The sequence below is a fragment of the Centruroides sculpturatus genome, unplaced genomic scaffold (genome assembly GCF_000671375.1).
Source record: "Centruroides sculpturatus isolate CEXI.00-Female unplaced genomic scaffold, Cexi_2.0 scaffold154, whole genome shotgun sequence".
Taxonomy (NCBI): Eukaryota; Metazoa; Arthropoda; class Arachnida; order Scorpiones; family Buthidae; genus Centruroides; species Centruroides sculpturatus.
In genome coordinates, this window is record NW_019384392.1 from 299,588 (window position 1) to 318,279 (window position 18,692).

General features: G+C 26.4%; 3 protein-coding genes across 4 annotated transcripts in view; 2 read left to right on the forward strand and 1 right to left on the reverse strand.

Annotated features, from left to right (window-relative positions):
* The first annotated feature begins 1,436 nt into the window (after positions 1 to 1,436).
* Positions 1,437 to 8,016, forward strand: LOC111618257. Of its 2 annotated transcripts, none has more exons than XM_023359746.1 (11): positions 1,437 to 1,781; positions 1,858 to 2,136; positions 2,877 to 3,143; positions 3,226 to 3,401; positions 3,479 to 3,633; positions 3,707 to 3,852; positions 3,930 to 4,011; positions 6,562 to 6,715; positions 6,804 to 6,999; positions 7,071 to 7,235; positions 7,310 to 8,016. In XM_023359746.1, the coding sequence occupies exons 1-11, from the start codon at positions 1,535 to 1,537 to the stop codon at positions 7,342 to 7,344; spliced, it is 1,902 nt and encodes a 633-aa protein (XP_023215514.1). In that variant the 5' UTR covers positions 1,437 to 1,534; the 3' UTR covers positions 7,345 to 8,016. The 2 variants fall into 2 exon arrangements, with proteins under 2 accessions (XP_023215514.1, XP_023215515.1); XM_023359747.1 differs by having other exon boundaries at positions 1,442 to 1,781; positions 3,491 to 3,633.
* Positions 8,017 to 10,367: 2,351 nt separating this feature from the next.
* The window catches only part of LOC111618259 (RAB6-interacting golgin-like), a 20,097-nt gene continuing 11,772 nt past the window's right edge, over positions 10,368 to 18,692 (reverse strand). Inside the window, exon 5 of the mRNA XM_023359748.1 lies at positions 10,368 to 11,040. Within this exon, the coding sequence (XP_023215516.1) occupies positions 10,771 to 11,040 (270 nt within the window). The 3' untranslated portion in view covers positions 10,368 to 10,770. The remainder of the gene's footprint in view (positions 11,041 to 18,692) is intronic.
* Positions 15,060 to 16,626, forward strand: LOC111618260. The gene is made up of 4 exons (XM_023359749.1): positions 15,060 to 15,325; positions 15,414 to 15,609; positions 15,681 to 15,845; positions 15,920 to 16,626. The coding sequence occupies exons 1-4, from the start codon at positions 15,194 to 15,196 to the stop codon at positions 15,952 to 15,954; spliced, it is 528 nt and encodes a 175-aa protein (XP_023215517.1). The 5' UTR covers positions 15,060 to 15,193; the 3' UTR covers positions 15,955 to 16,626.

Sequence of the window (18,692 nt, forward strand, 5' to 3'; positions counted from 1 at the left end):
TCACATAATAGTTTATAAGGAACAGGAAATAGATTTAGAGAAGAAGAACTTAACTTATATGTAAGAATTTTAACAATATTTCTCATTAATAATGTCAAAACTTCATATAACGTGTGTATTTCATAAAAGAACATTTTTCTATCGATGTTTTCACAACGAAAATGTATTTTTACTCCAATACAATAGTTTTAACAAAACTATGCGAAGAAAAGCTGTCGAGTTTCATTTCAAAATGCATCGGAATATCGTGCAGACATTTTGAAAAACATACCGAATATCAACATACAAGATTTGCATCTCGAATATCGTTGATACTGTAACAGGCATGTAGCATCAGCCAATATATCCTATATCAGAAAGCCTAAACACGCTTTGTGACATCATTAAAAGTAGTCAACAGTACTACAATTTACAGAAATATCAGAAAAACTTTACTGTTATTTACTGCGCCGTATTTTTAAATATAACGTTTGTGGTATGGCAAATTATATACACTTAAGTTACTGTACATAAAACAGCTGTTTGTAAACAACTATTTTTATTTGGTGATCAGAAAGCGGTTTGTATTGTAACCTAGTTTAAAATAATGGAAAATAGGCTCCCGGTTAACGTTTTCGTTGATATTTTGGAACGGATTACTGACGTTAAGCCGAGAATATCCGTATAATAATAATACCATTACGTAATTAATGTGACTATAAACCAAGTACAACGAAACAGTTACAGACAATAGATATATTTATTATACTCGCCCTGTAAATCTGTAATTAATTGACTACATTTTATTGCTAATTTATTAAACTTAATCGGCAATAAAATATAGCTAAAAATTAATTTTAATGATAAAAATTATGTAGTATCTACTGTATTTTAATCTGTAACAGAATGCTGATTTTTTACTTAAATGGTATTAATTATGGCAACATTACATAGAATAATTAGATATATTTAATAGAATAGCATGGTTTAAATGAAGTAATGAAATAACCTTTATAAACAATATTTTCTATTTAACACACACACATTAATTCTTTATTTATAGTTTTTAGAGATGTTTTTAATTGAAATTTTTTGAAGATTTACTTTTCACTTGGTTAATTTGATTAATTATAACACATTTAAACATTAAAATTCAACCAGCATCACATATTTGCTAGATTAATATTAATTATAAAAAGTAGATGTAAGAAACATAAAAAAACTATAACACATAAATGAGAAAATCTCTTCCTGTTAAACTTTATTTCAAAAAAACATTTACTCAAGAATAATTCTGTTATTTTTCATTAGAAAGTAATCATTGTGTAAGACAATCTGTTACAAGTGAATTAAGAAACAAAAAACAAAGAAAAAACCTGCTAAGTTAATAAAGCATGATTTCCTCTATTTTCTTCATTGACCTTGCCGCTACGGAAGCAAATAATATTAAATAACTCGAGCGTATCGAAATTTTAAACGAATTAATGCATTTTACATGAAATTATTTATAATAAAACATTTAATTTAAAATATTTCAGGCTGTAGAAACGGTCATATGACATTCGAAATGGTAACTGGCTTCGTATACACGGCTCCAACCGACACTCTAGAAGTATTACCTGGAACTTTACAGTTAACCGAATGTATGAATTATTGTAAAAGGAATGAAACATGCCAATCTATTAATTTCGAAACGGGCCTATGCGTTCTCTTCAGCTCCAGTGCTGTTTCTTCTACAGAATCTTTAACACCTTCCCAATTTCCCGTATTTACCATATACGCTCATAAAATATGCCTTACTGGTGAGTCTATCATTCTTCTTACCCCCACATACAACCTTCTTAATGGATAAAATTCTCCGTTCGTATATTTTTTTAGGGAGGAGACAGTGCAGTCGAGAGTTGACTTTCGAACGTGTGATGGGTCACGAACTTCGTGACGTGGCTAGAAAAAGTGAAAGAGTGGATTCGCGAGTGTCGTGCATATCCTCTTGCATGAACGAAATCGAATTTGTTTGTAGATCTGCCAATTATTATAATAGTACAGGCATGTGTGACATGAGTGATGTGGATCGCACTTCTTTACCTGCAAGTAGGAAATTTGTAGAAGCTGCTAATCCTTCCGATGTGGATTACCTAGAAAATAACTGTGTTGACGGTATATACCTTTCTTACAATATAATATATATATATAATTCCTGTTTATCTCTTTGCTTAAAATTTTATAGAAGTATTTTGACGGGTTGCAATTTTTAAAAATCACGTGACTTCCGGTCCACACCGAAAGCTCGTCTATAGTTAATCGGGGCGCTTTTCATATCTGGTCTCGATTTTCGTCTATATAACTTCATAAGGAAGGACGGACGGATAGACGAACAGACGGACAACAATGGGAATATATAGGTTTGTAATTTGAAAATTGCAGCCCAAAAGTATTGAGTTTAAGCACTAATGCAATTTACAGCATTGCATTAACATTTTAATCACATTTTAAAAATAAATCAATGATGTTTTATAGTATATTTTACAATGCGGAAGTTATTTTAAGAGGAAAATATATTGTGATAAAATAAATAATTTTTTTTATGTTTTCTCTTCATAGAACGTTAGTAAAGGAAATCTAGCCTATAGTAATTTTATTAAAATGTAAGAAAAATTAATAATAAATTATATTTAAAGCCAGTTTGGACATAGCTCGATAACCAACCACCTGTACTCAAAGTCCAAATTGAATTAATACAAGATAAACTAGTTTCTAACAGGATGTGGGAGATCATAAACATTGAAGTTTATATAGAAGAAAATCGATCAAACAGCTCGATTTAAGAAATAAATATAAACAGTTTTTTTTTCGGGAATTAAATATATTTAAATAATCGAATCGCGTGTGGTTTGCAGATGACGTTAAACTCTGCGAATTCAGAAAAATACCAGGAAAAAAATTGAAGACTGTAGATGCTGTGTATCAAGACGTGGAAACTTTCGAAGAATGCAGGCAAAAATGCCTTAATGTTAATTATCGATGCCAATCATTCGATTATGGCGATCCATCCAATAATATATGTAGATTGAGCCACCATTCTACGGCTACGTTAACTCATATACAAGAACCATATCTGGAGATACCGGGTTCGGTTACATTCGAGAAAGCGGCTTGCTATAATGGTAAATTGCTGTGTAAAGTCGTGTAATCGACAGCAAACTCGTGGATTCGAGAATAATTTTTTTCAATCTTTCTTTCCATTAGTAACAATCCATTGCGGTTCTAGAGAAATGACCGCATTCGTGAAGACTAGTAAAGTGTTTAATGGCAAAGTTTATGCTAAAAGTAGGCCTAATTCATGTGTATCCGATGTGGCTAATAGTTTATCCTTCGAGATCAAAATGGCTTATCACGATCTTAACTGCGACGTCAAGCAAGAAGTAAGTAACTCTGGATTATAATTCATACTTGGAGACATTTTATTGGACTTAAATAATCTGTGTAATTAATACATAAGCTTAATTTACAGAGTTTTGGTGAATATTCCAACGATATCGTCATTCAACACCACGATATGGTGGTTACAACACAGGATTTGGGGCTTTCGGTGCATTGTCAGTATGATCTATCGAATCGAAGTGTGTCGAACGGTGTTCAACTCGAAGTAAACGGGTGAGTAATTAATTATTTTCGTTAAAATCTTTATAAATTTATAACTTTTTCCGCTTCTCTCATCCGTAATTAGAGATGTAGATACTACAGGAAGTCAATCGGCTACAGTAACATCACCAAATGTAACCATGAGGATTACGGATCGTCAAGGAAATGATGTCTTAACAGCTCAAGTTGGAGAACCTCTAGCACTAAGATTTGAAATTATCGATTCGCACAGTGAGTTTGTAAAATAAGACTTTTTTAAAAATATATATTATTAATAATTAAAATATAAATTAATTAACAAATTACAGGTCCATTTGAGATATTTGTTCGAGAATTAGTTGCAATGGATGGAGTTGATAACAGTGAAATTTTACTTATTGATAATGACGGGTAGGTAGCCTATATTTTTGAAAATTTATTTAGTAAATAATTTGTAAGAATAGTAATACAAAATTTCAGAGTTTTTAAATTTAGAAAATTAAAATTTTATATGTTATATTGTCAAACCTCTGAACAACGGCCATTGAGGAAACGTGAAAAATGGTCATTGTTTGAAAGTGACGTAGTTTGGAAGTTAGTGTAATTTCAAAAAGAAATGTTCTGGAAAAAATGGCCGCCGTTGTTGGGATGTAGCCGTTATTAGAGAACCTCTAATAACGGCGACTGTGTATCAGTTGTGAAGGTTTTGATTTTTTGAAGTAATTAGACATATTTTTTTAATATTAAAGCTCTAATAAATTAATATTTCATGTAAGCAAATTATTCTATATATTNATATTCCTAGAATTTTACTCATTCAAAGCAAAAAAATTGAATTTTTTAAAATAAATGATTAAAAAATAGGCCAAGTTTATAAATGTGTATAAAATAAAATAAAATATTTAATAGAATAAAAAGTAAATAAAAAAATAATCGTTTTAATAATATTTTTTTAAAAAACGCACACATTCCATAGAAATTGCAAAAATAAGATTTTGCTAATTATTTTAATTGAGTATGATTAATGTTTATAAAAGTTTCATTAAATTATTTAATCATGTTTATTTTTGTTACTTTTATTCATTTAACTTATCTAGATTTATAATAGATCCATTTTTATATCCTTTAATTCCTATAATTAACTATTATTATTGTAGAATTGTCTAAATTTCTGCTTAAAACATCACTGAATTATTTAAACTGCTTTCATTTTTGATCCTGTTAAGCTTATTTTTCAAGTCATTTCTTCTTTTTTGGAAAAAAAACATTTATAAGACAACCTCCCACATTATTATGTGACCTAAGCACGTAATAATGTGGAGAGCTATGTACTCCTTTGACTCTTCTATGTAATATAATAATAAAGATACGTATTAATTCATTATTTTTCTAGAAAAATAATTAAATATTACCATTTTTAACATTTTAAAAAATTAAAGAAATTATAAAACCGCAGAAAAAACAAAGTTCAATAACTTTTTATGCAATTTTTTCACCCTAAACGAAGCAAAATTTAAGAAAAAAATTTGATTATTTAGCGATTTAATAGTTAAATTCGATAATAATAATAGTACTTAAGGTAGAAAATATATATATAATTTAATATAAAGCAAACCTACTTAAAAAAAATCACAATACGGAAGTTATTAACAAAATGATTTCAGATATTCCAGGATATGAGAAAGATATACAACAAATGAGTAATTATGTTTGTATTATTCCATAGACATGTTAGATATAGTTTCGCAAATAACGCCCAAATTACAGACTACGTGTCTATCCAAAGAAAGGATAATGACTCACAGATGAAAAATTCAACTGTCTACAACTTCTAGGTCATTGTTTCTTTCTTTGGGTGGATACGTGCTTTACATACAGGAATCTAAAGTTTGTGTGCATTCTAGATTAATAAATCAGCACTTATCTCATTTTTCTCATAAATAATTCTATTATTTTTATTTAAACTCGGCTCTTATCACTCAAATGAGTTTTTGGGAGTATATTTGCTCTTTAAATATTATTATTTTCTTAAATTTGAAAAGAATTTATGAGATAAAATAAAAGGCCATTTTTTGCATAAAATTCACACACTAATATAAATTTTCTAGTTTTACAAACCCATCAATAAGTCCGGATAATATGGAAAGTGTAGACTAGAATTAATTAGGTTTAATTCGAAATCCCAATGATCGATAAGATTGTTATTTAATGGCAGTTAGTAATAAATATATAAATTGCTACATAGATAAAGCGTTTACATAGAATTTTTATAGTTTTTCTGGAAAATTGACTGCTAAAAATAAAGCAGTGAAGATATCTTTCATGTTTGATAACTTTTTAGTAAACAATTGCTATGCAGGAAAGCCACCATTGTGTCTGAAAGTTATTCTGTTATACCTTGCATATTAACTGCTATATATATTTTAAAAAATCATTAATTATTAAATTTAAACGATTATAAATTAATTAACTAACTTTATTTTATTTTGCTTCACGGAAAATTTTATTATACAAATGATACCATAATACAGTACCATTTATCTTTTAATTGATCTTTTAATGCAAAGTGTAATAATAAAATGAAATATAATTATATATATTTATATTTCAGCGTAATAAATTAAAATGAAAATTTTAATTTATTACGCTGAAATATAAATTTACAGTGTAATAAATTAAAATGAAAATTTTAATTTATTACACTGTAAATTTATTTTAAAAATAATTTCATATATTTGTTTTAGTATAATTTAAAAAGTTTAAGCATCAGAAATTCAAATTGTATTTATAGATCATAAATGGGCATGTTATAAATGTATACATTATTAAGTGAAGATGACTTTAATGTATTTAGTCTTAGCTATGACTAATCAAAGAATCAGCTATTGGATGAACATAACAGCATTTCCATTGTACTTTTCAGAAAATAATAATTAAATAAAATATTTATAATTATTACAGATGCCCAACCGATACTACCATCATGGGACCACTGAGCAAAGTGAACAGCAATGGACAAATATTGCAAGCACCCTTCGATGCATTCAAATTTCCAACATCTGATATCGTACAGTTTAAAGCTTTAGTGACCCCATGTTTACCAAACTGTCAACCCGTAAGTTAACTAAGAATATATTGTACAACTTTAATATAATATTCTAAAAACCTGAGCTGTATTTATGATGTACTTGATTCATCAATAGGCTAAATGCACTGTAAGGAATTTTGGTTTGAGTCGAGAGTTGGATTCATTTGGAAGGAAACGTCGAAGAAGAAGTACAGATGAAGAACTGGTGGTAGTTCAATCCATACAGATCACAGATAAATTCGGTTTTGAAAGAAACGAAAGAAAACTTACAGAGTTTGATTCTAAACAAGAGAATTCCTATCCTGATGAGAGTAATTGTTTGTTTTATTATTTTTTAAAGATTTTTTTTTTCATATTATTAAACATTCTTCTTCCTTCTTAGTTATTACAGAAGATAAGAACGAAGGATGCATAAATACAATTGGCTTGGTCGTTTCTTGTACGTGTTTCTTACTAGCTCAGTTTGCTTTGATTCTAGCCTGGATAGTGCTTTGGACACGAAAAAAGAATAAAACTTCTACAGACATAGATATGCTTTATGGAATTAGTAAGTATTCATTTGATTTACAACAAAATCATTTAGGCTTACAGTTTTTATATTTCAAAATATTCAAATTTCAGAAAATCCCTATCAAATGAGGATGGTTCATCATTGAGATTCTATGCATAAATTGTAGTAATGTAATTTAAATGTATATATTTTTCCTATTTTTTGGAAAATGGAAATTCGTTAATGGAGTAACTGCACTGTATTTGAAACAGTGCACATTTGTTTAAAAACCAATTTTCTATGAAATGTAATATTGGTTCTATGGTTGTAATCATCCACAGTTGCAATTACATGGGTTTATCACAAAAAAAAAAGATTTTAAAAGATTAAGTCTAAGATCAGAAAAACATGCTTAATATATAGAAAAATGTTTTCTTCCCATTCTTCTATGAAATGACCGTTATATCACTTTATATCTTATGATGAAGTTATTTCAATCTGCAAAATTGAAGTTTATAGAACATATTTTCAAGTGCAAATGTTTCAGATCTGCCATCTTGTAAAGCAACCCATAATTCAATCTATTCTAAAAAATGCATCAATTATAAGATTAATCCTTGCCTTCTAAATTGAATATTTTAAATTTATATAAATTATTATTCATATCAAATAATCTGAAAAATCTCTGTATAATGCAGCAAGCAAAAATGATATCCAATTGTATTAAGTACAGAAATGCACATTAAAATTAATATATATATTGTGGGTTATACTATTCTATATATAACATAAATCTAATTATATATCAAGGTTCATGTTATATATCATAAAATCTGATTGTGGGAATGAAGTAAAACATTTTTAAATGAAAGAAATGCATTTATTTAATTTTTTTCTTCTACTTCTACATATTTAAATCATTGATGCATACATTTTCTTATTACCAATTTAAATTTAGATATTAATATAAAAAATAAAATGTTTTTTTCTATTTCTGGCAGGTGTGCTTCTGGTTTTAGATCTTTTATATCTTCATTAAAATCTTTTCCTCCTTTCCTGGTGTTTCTTAGGAAAGAGAAAATATATTTTTTGTACAAAGTATTAGTATTAAAAAATCATTTTTACCATTAATTATTTGCCATTTATTATTTATGTAACAGATTTTGTAATCTGAAAGATGTATCCATACAAGTTCCTTTGATTTCAATTATTATATTTATGCCAAATTTATCATTGAATATTACAATAAAAATATTTTTCACCACCCATATTGAAAATGATAAATCTGTATTTTTTAAAATTAAATTTTCAATAAAAGCACGGTGCAAAATTTCATGAAAAAGGAATTGTACAATCTCTTCATCAGGGATTTAAAAATGTTATTTATTCTTCTCGCTCTCTCTCTCTTTTTTTTTTCTTTGGAAAAATAAAAAATTACCTGGTTAATAATTCAAGGTTTTTTATAGATGATTTTAATCGTTTATCACAAGATTACATAATACTGATGAGAAATTTTTGCTTAAAGTTCTACATTCATATCATAAATATCATATTTTTGCATGTATTACTGGAGAGTTATCTGTATTTAAAAGAAGAGTTGAAGAGAATGTGCCTTATATGCAGATTTTAAATTGTAATTATGAAAAACCTGTTTATGGAAGAAAGGCTATTCCATAGGCTGAGAAAGGTTATGCAAGTTTTATTTTTGATATGGTAATTATCTATGGGTTATAGGACAAAATTCAGGTAATTAATAATAATGAATAAAATATAAACTTTTGTATTATTTTTTAAAAAATATTATGGATAAAAGATGGTAAAAATCTTTAATTCGATAAATGTTTTTGATTAATCAATACAGTATAACTGTTTTTTTTTACCAGTCTATTTTTAAAAGTGCTTTTTTTTTCTTAGTAAAACAAATATGCACATTTTAAAAAATATTCATTACACTATCTTTTTAACTATTTCTGTCCTGTGTATAGTAAGAGGGCCTTTTTCCATATCCACTGGATTTGATCCTGGGTCCCCATGCGACAGGTTGTCAACTCAATTCTCCTCATTTGGCTGTCAATCTTAAAACTAAAGAAAAAAAAATAATAAAATAACACAGGACGACTTATCAATCATTCACTTTATTCTAAAAAACCTTTCAAACTGATTCATACAATACCCATAATAGGATCATTTCTTGTAGCAAAAAACATAAGAAACAAGCTACCTATATTATCTTATGAGAATAAATTTTGACATGACGAAAATTTCACAAGCACCAATGACATTTTGAGAAAGAAATACAAATAATATATCACGAATATTTGGAGAAGTTCAAATGTTGATATTTAAATAGCTCAATCAAAATACAATCAAGAAATATGAGAAATCTTTCGAAAGATATCGGAAAGTTTAAGGCACTTTAAAAATAATCTGAAGGCTTTATAAAGATAAATATACATATTACACATTTTTTTTACGTTTACAATTCACATATCAATAAACACCTTTTAAATGTATGTGCCTAGGAAGATAAGATCTAAATGAAACTTCTGAATTTTATCCATATAGATCTCATCTTCAAAGTAGTTAATATTCTTAAATATAATTAGCATTATAGCTAAATTCACATTAATATTTACAAGAATATATCTACAGCTGTACACAACATTACTTTTTATGTAGAATAAAAAGTGATGCTTTTCACAAAGGCATCTTCAGAAAAATTTCTGAAAATCATAAGAATTTGCATAATATTGATATAATCATAAATAATTGGCAGTAGTTACAAGGAATGTGCTTTATGATTATAATCTAATTTTTTATTGCACATTTGCATAGTCAAAAAATTCTGAATGATACCATTACTTGGCACCAGTATATGATTAAAATAATGGTAGAATTTAATGTAATATTACATAACAAAATTTTAAGTAATAATTAATATGAGTTTTAACAATTTAAACACATAATAAAATAGTTGAGATTTGTTATGAATATAATACTGTTATTTCGGATGATGAATAAACATTTTAAGAAGTTTGTTCTTTAGAAGAATGCACATTTATGCTTAGAAATATGAACTTTTCTACTTTATTCTATATTACAAATATAAAGAAAGGTTTTTGTTATTAATTTTTATATGAAAATGAAAAATTTCAAACTTAATGAAAACAAAAACAAAAAAAATTATGTAATTTTATGTACACTTATGTCAACATGTTAATAAAATTATATTTAAGATGAATCACAGAAATACCTAGAATTGTATACAGTATATTTTTGATATCCTTTCTTAAGTTTTAATGTTATTTGATATGATAGCTTTATAACTATTTGATGCATCAGATAACGCATTGTCCAAATTTTAAGATAATACTCTATAAATATAAATGGGTTATTTGCAGGAAAAAATATAATAATGAAACAAAAAATAATCATCATTAATACATAAGAAGGAATTAAAATAAAGTTTAAATTTTCTTTCTAAATAAATATAGCAAGTAGCAATAAATATTAATCAAGCATTATTCATAACTCAATACCCTTAACATAAACTTAAAAATCAATAAGAAAATGTGTGTTTATGATAAAATACTTATTCTGTAATGTCATTAGAATTCACGTCTTCAGTGTTGGATAATGTTTCCAATTTATTTGTATTTGTTTCACAATTATCACATTTTATCTCTTCTAGTGTTTCATTACTTGACATCTCACACTGACTAGAGTTTTTCTCATCTGTTGAATTATCATCGTCATGCGAATTGTTTTCTGCAGCATTATCAATATTTCCTACATATGGAGGTTTTATTGTTGTACAAAGAGAATAATCTATGTTGTTTAGAGCACATAACTGAGGTAATACCTAAAAAGAAAAATTAAATTATTAATCAAATAACATATAAATTTTGTAAAATATTATTCTGTAAAAGATATAAGTTAAATTAAAGTAAAATTTTAATAAAATCATTGGTAACCATTTTGATTCCTTCTAAATTAAATGAAATGTAAATCATTTTCAATGTAGTATATTTGTAAATAACATTAAGTATATTTAATATAATTTTGTGGAAAAAACTATCTAGATCAAACTAAACTTTAATATAACAAATATACTTCAAAATAAACTATGTAAAGAATGCATTTTATGTTGATAATGATATTGTAGTGTGAAGTATATTAATATAACATAAATAAAAATAATTCATATTAAATACATTACATCATTACATCAAATTTAAATTGAGCTGTTTGCTATCTTCTACTTTATTATTTAAAAATTGATCATTGATTGAAAAAATTGATTAAAAAAAAGATTAATATTTTCATATTAATATATAAAATACTAAATTCTGAAATATTAGACCATCAATTTTATATTCTGTTCTAAATCTTAAATGCTGCTAATGTTCAAATTTTTAAGCCTTATTTTATGAACATATATAATTTCAAGTGCTGTATAATATATGTTTGTATCATGACACAAGACAAAAATAAATATTTTTCATGAAGTTCATGAAGTTTAATAGGTTAAAAAGAAAATACATTTTCTTTTTAATCTTGATGTATAAAAAATAACATGCTTTTCATCATAATAAAATCTTGTAAAAATTAGCTTAATAAACAAAAAAAATGATATTTTCTTTAGAAATAAGAGATTTTTTTTAATGAAGAATAAAAACAGTTTCTGTTTACTTAAGTTTTCTTCACAAACAAAATAAAGTAAATATAATTGAATAAATTCTATCCATTTACAACTGAAAAAAAGACTTAACACTTTAGTTATAGGAGAAAAAATAGAGAACTGATTTTTTCAGGATACTTTTTCAAATATATTACAGAACATTTCACATATCTTGGTTTGTAATGCATGGATGGTACATGGGGCTCTGACAGTTTTAAAAAGTTTGAGAATCCTTTTCAGTTATGTACAGTGAAGAGTACATCATCAGTCATCAAATGATCCACCCTTCACTAAGAAAATATATTGGTCTCTGTTACTGTGCATTTTTACAATCTATCCAAGATTCATGAAACAAGTTATAAATATATTGGATGTTTGTAATATGATAGTTGAATTTAATTTTTTTCCTTAGTTTTAAAAGTATTAAAGTATTAGTAATTAATTAACTATTAGTGGCATATTTGACAATGTAAACTGTTTCTTCTTAGTCTTATGCTCTTCAGAGGACGTGGTGATATTATGAATTGATGGCTTTAATTGTATCTTTCCACTGTTCATGGTATTGTGCCATTTGGATGGCTTCATACATTGTATGTCCTATAATTATCATTACTTGGTTTGCCCACCTAATCCGACATTTGCCTCTAGGATATTTGCCATTGATCTTCCCTTCTAGAATTTGTTTCTCAAATCCATTTTTGCATTGAGATATGTCCCAAGAAGTGAAGGTAGGATTGGTATATTTTATTGGTAAGGTATGTTGTGATTTTCAGTTGATTTAAGATGGAGCAATTTGTTCGGTGCTCTGTCCAAGAGATTCTCAACATTCTTCTGTATGTTCACATTTCAAAGGAATCAAGTTTCTTCCAAGAAGTGGCATTATGGTCCAGATTTCTGAGGCATAAGTGACAATCACAAAAATAAGCATTCTTATGAGCTTTAGTTTATTAAAAATAGTGATTGCAGAATCTTTCCAAATTATATGTAATTTAAAGGTTGCATTGCAAGCAAGGCAAATTCTGCATTTAATTTCATTATCACATCCTCCTTTATTCATAAGAAGTGATCCAAGGCAAACTGTCTATAAATTGATTTTTAAATTATAATACATGAAATTCTATATTTTATTTTAAATCTATTCATCAATTTTCATTTCATTACCATACAGCCATTTTTCTTTTGTTTCCCATAGGGTATCTGCTTTTGTTTTTAGTGTAAAAGTCCAAATGTTACAAAGAAACTGAAATATATATAACTTCTTTATTCATACGTACAATAAAATAAAGTACAGTTGTCCCTTGATAATCCGACAGGTATGGGACCAAAGATGTGTCAGATTACCAAAAGTGTCCGGATTACCGAAAATAATTACATATTTCGCATTGTTTTGCTAGCAGTAACTTACAATATTCTCTACTCCAACTGTTCGAACAGAACTGCTCACANCATTAAATTATTTAATCATGTTTATTTTTGTTACTTTTATTCATTTAACTTATCTAGATTTATAATAGATCCATTTTTATATCCTTTAATTCCTATAATTAACTATTATTATTGTAGAATTGTCTAAATTTCTGCTTAAAACATCACTGAATTATTTAAACTGCTTTCATTTTTGATCCTGTTAAGCTTATTTTTCAAGTCATTTCTTCTTTTTTGGAAAAAAAACATTTATAAGACAACCTCCCACATTATTATGTGACCTAAGCACGTAATAATGTGGAGAGCTATGTACTCCTTTGACTCTTCTATGTAATATAATAATAAAGATACGTATTAATTCATTATTTTTCTAGAAAAATAATTAAATATTACCATTTTTAACATTTTAAAAAATTAAAGAAATTATAAAACCGCAGAAAAAACAAAGTTCAATAACTTTTTATGCAATTTTTTCACCCTAAACGAAGCAAAATTTAAGAAAAAAATTTGATTATTTAGCGATTTAATAGTTAAATTCGATAATAATAATAGTACTTAAGGTAGAAAATATATATATAATTTAATATAAAGCAAACCTACTTAAAAAAAATCACAATACGGAAGTTATTAACAAAATGATTTCAGATATTCCAGGATATGAGAAAGATATACAACAAATGAGTAATTATGTTTGTATTATTCCATAGACATGTTAGATATAGTTTCGCAAATAACGCCCAAATTACAGACTACGTGTCTATCCAAAGAAAGGATAATGACTCACAGATGAAAAATTCAACTGTCTACAACTTCTAGGTCATTGTTTCTTTCTTTGGGTGGATACGTGCTTTACATACAGGAATCTAAAGTTTGTGTGCATTCTAGATTAATAAATCAGCACTTATCTCATTTTTCTCATAAATAATTCTATTATTTTTATTTAAACTCGGCTCTTATCACTCAAATGAGTTTTTGGGAGTATATTTGCTCTTTAAATATTATTATTTTCTTAAATTTGAAAAGAATTTATGAGATAAAATAAAAGGCCATTTTTTGCATAAAATTCACACACTAATATAAATTTTCTAGTTTTACAAACCCATCAATAAGTCCGGATAATATGGAAAGTGTAGACTAGAATTAATTAGGTTTAATTCGAAATCCCAATGATCGATAAGATTGTTATTTAATGGCAGTTAGTAATAAATATATAAATTGCTACATAGATAAAGCGTTTACATAGAATTTTTATAGTTTTTCGGGAAAATTGACTGCTAAAAATAAAGCAGTGAAGATATCTTTCATGTTTGATAACTTTTTAGTAAACAATTGCTATGCAGGAAAGCCACCATTGTGTCTGAAAGTTATTCTGTTATACCTTGCATATTAACTGCTATATATATTTTAAAAAATCATTAATTATTAAATTTAAACGATTATAAATTAATTAACTAACTTTATTTTATTTTGCTTCACGGAAAATTTTATTATACAAATGATACCATAATACAGTACCATTTATCTTTTAATTGATCTTTTAATGCAAAGTGTAATAATAAAATGAAATATAATTATATATATTTATATTTCAGCGTAATAAATTAAAATGAAAATTTTAATTTATTACACTGTAAATTTATTTTAAAAATAATTTCATATATTTGTTTTAGTATAATTTAAAAAGTTTAAGCATCAGAAATTCAAATTGTATTTATAGATCATAAATGGGCATGTTATAAATGTATACATTATTAAGTGAAGATGACTTTAATGTATTTAGTCTTAGCTATGACTAATCAAAGAATCAGCTATTGGATGAACATAACAGCATTTCCATTGTACTTTTCAGAAAATAATAATTAAATAAAATATTTATAATTATTACAGATGCCCAACCGATACTACCATCATGGGACCACTGAGCAAAGTGAACAGCAATGGACAAATATTGCAAGCACCCTTCGATGCATTCAAATTTCCAACATCTGATATCGTACAGTTTAAAGCTTTAGTGACCCCATGTTTACCAAACTGTCAACCCGTAAGTTAACTAAGAATATATTGTACAACTTTAATATAATATTCTAAAAACCTGAGCTGTATTTATGATGTACTTGATTCATCAATAGGCTAAATGCACTGTAAGGAATTTTGGTTTGAGTCGAGAGTTGGATTCATTTGGAAGGAAACGTCGAAGAAGAAGTACAGATGAAGAACTGGTGGTAGTTCAATCCATACAGATCACAGATAAATTCGGTTTTGAAAGAAACGAAAGAAAACTTACAGAGTTTGATTCTAAACAAGAGAATTCCTATCCTGATGAGAGTAATTGTTTGTTTTATTATTTTTTAAAGATTTTTTTTTTCATATTATTAAACATTCTTCTTCCTTCTTAGTTATTACAGAAGATAAGAACGAAGGATGCATAAATACAATTGGCTTGGTCGTTTCTTGTACGTGTTTCTTACTAGCTCAGTTTGCTTTGATTCTAGCCTGGATAGTGCTTTGGACACGAAAAAAGAATAAAACTTCTACAGACATAGATATGCTTTATGGAATTAGTAAGTATTCATTTGATTTACAACAAAATCATTTAGGCTTACAGTTTTTATATTTCAAAATATTCAAATTTCAGAAAATCCCTATCAAATGAGGATGGTTCATCATTGAGATTCTATGCATAAATTGTAGTAATGTAATTTAAATGTATATATTTTTCCTATTTTTTGGAAAATGGAAATTCGTTAATGGAGTAACTGCACTGTATTTGAAACAGTGCACATTTGTTTAAAAACCAATTTTCTATGAAATGTAATATTGGTTCTATGGTTGTAATCATCCACAGTTGCAATTACATGGGTTTATCACAAAAAAAAAAGATTTTAAAAGATTAAGTCTAAGATCAGAAAAACATGCTTAATATATAGAAAAATGTTTTCTTCCCATTCTTCTATGAAATGACCGTTATATCACTTTATATCTTATGATGAAGTTATTTCAATCTGCAAAATTGAAGTTTATAGAACATATTTTCAAGTGCAAATGTTTCAGATCTGCCATCTTGTAAAGCAACCCATAATTCAATCTATTCTAAAAAATGCATCAATTATAAGATTAATCCTTGCCTTCTAAATTGAATATTTTAAATTTATATAAATTATTATTCATATCAAATAATCTGAAAAATCTCTGTATAATGCAGCAAGCAAAAATGATATCCAATTGTATTAAGTACAGAAATGCACATTAAAATTAATATATATATTGTGGGTTATACTATTCTATATATAACATAAATCTAATTATATATCAAGGTTCATGTTATATATCATAAAATCTGATTGTGGGAATGAAGTAAAACATTTTTAAATGAAAGAAATGCATTTATTTAATTTTTTTCTTCTACTTCTACATATTTAAATCATTGATGCATACATTTTCTTATTACCAATTTAAATTTAGATATTAATATAAAAAATAAAATGTTTTTTTCTATTTCTGGCAGGTGTGCTTCTGGTTTTAGATCTTTTATATCTTCATTAAAATCTTTTCCTCCTTTCCTGGTGTTTCTTAGGAAAGAGAAAATATATTTTTTGTACAAAGTATTAGTATTAAAAAATCATTTTTACCATTAATTATTTGCCATTTATTATTTATGTAACAGATTTTGTAATCTGAAAGATGTATCCATACAAGTTCCTTTGATTTCAATTATTATATTTATGCCAAATTTATCATTGAATATTACAATAAAAATATTTTTCACCACCCATATTGAAAATGATAAATCTGTATTTTTTAAAATTAAATTTTCAATAAAAGCACGGTGCAAAATTTCATGAAAAAGGAATTGTACAATCTCTTCATCAGGGATTTAAAAATGTTATTTATTCTTCTCGCTCTCTCTCTCTTTTTTTTTTCTTTGGAAAAATAAAAAATTACCTGGTTAATAATTCAAGGTTTTTTATAGATGATTTTAATCGTTTATCACAAGATTACATAATACTGATGAGAAATTTTTGCTTAAAGTTCTACATTCATATCATAAATATCATATTTTTGCATGTATTACTGGAGAGTTATCTGTATTTAAAAGAAGAGTTGAAGAGAATGTGCCTTATATGTAGATTTTAAATTGTAATTATGAAAAACCTGTTTATGGAAGAAAGGCTATTCCATAGGCTGAGAAAGGTTATGCAAGTTTTATTTTTGATATGGTAATTATCTATGGGTTATAGGACAAAATTCAGGTAATTAATAATAATGAATAAAATATAAACTTTTGTATTATTTTTTAAAAAATATTATGGATAAAAGATGGTAAAAATCTTTAATTCGATAAATGTTTTTGATTAATCAATACAGTATAACTGTTTTTTTTTACCAGTCTATTTTTAAAAGTGCTTTTTTTTTCTTAGTAAAACAAATATGCACATTTTAAAAAATATTCATTACACTATCTTTTTAACTATTTCTGTCCTGTGTATAGTAAGAGGGCCTTTTTCCATATCCACTGGATTTGATCCTGGGTCCCCATGCGACAGGTTGTCAACTCAATTCTCCTCATTTGGCTGTCAATCTTAAAACTAAAGAAAAAATAATAATAAAATAACACAGGACGACTTATCAATCATTCACTTTATTCTAAAAAACCTTTCAAACTGATTCATACAATACCCATAATAGGATCATTTCTTGTAGCAAAAAACATAAGAAACAAGCTACCTATATTATCTTATGAGAATAAATTTTGACATGACGAAAATTTCACAAGCACCAATGACATTTTGAGAAAGAAATACAAATAATATATCACGAATATTTGGAGAAGTTCAAATGTTGATATTTAAATAGCTCAATCAAAATACAATCAAGAAATATGAGAAATCTTTCGAAAGATATCGGAAAGTTTAAGGCACTTTAAAAATAATCTGAAGGCTTTATAAAGATAAATATACATATTACACATTTTTTTTACGTTTACAATTCACATATCAATAAACACCTTTTAAATGTATGTGCCTAGGAAGATAAGATCTAAATGAAACTTCTGAATTTTATCCATATAGATCTCATCTTCAAAGTAGTTAATATTCTTAAATATAATTAGCATTATAGCTAAATTCACATTAATATTTACAAGAATATATCTACAGCTGTACACAACATTACTTTTTATGTAGAATAAAAAGTGATGCTTTTCACAAAGGCATCTTCAGAAAAATTTCTGAAAATCATAAGAATTTGCATAATATTGATATAATCATAAATAATTGGCAGTAGTTACAAGGAATGTGCTTTATGATTATAATCTAATTTTTTATTGCACATTTGCATAGTCAAAAAATTCTGAATGATACCATTACTTGGCACCAGTATGTGATTAAAATAATGGTAGAATTTAATGT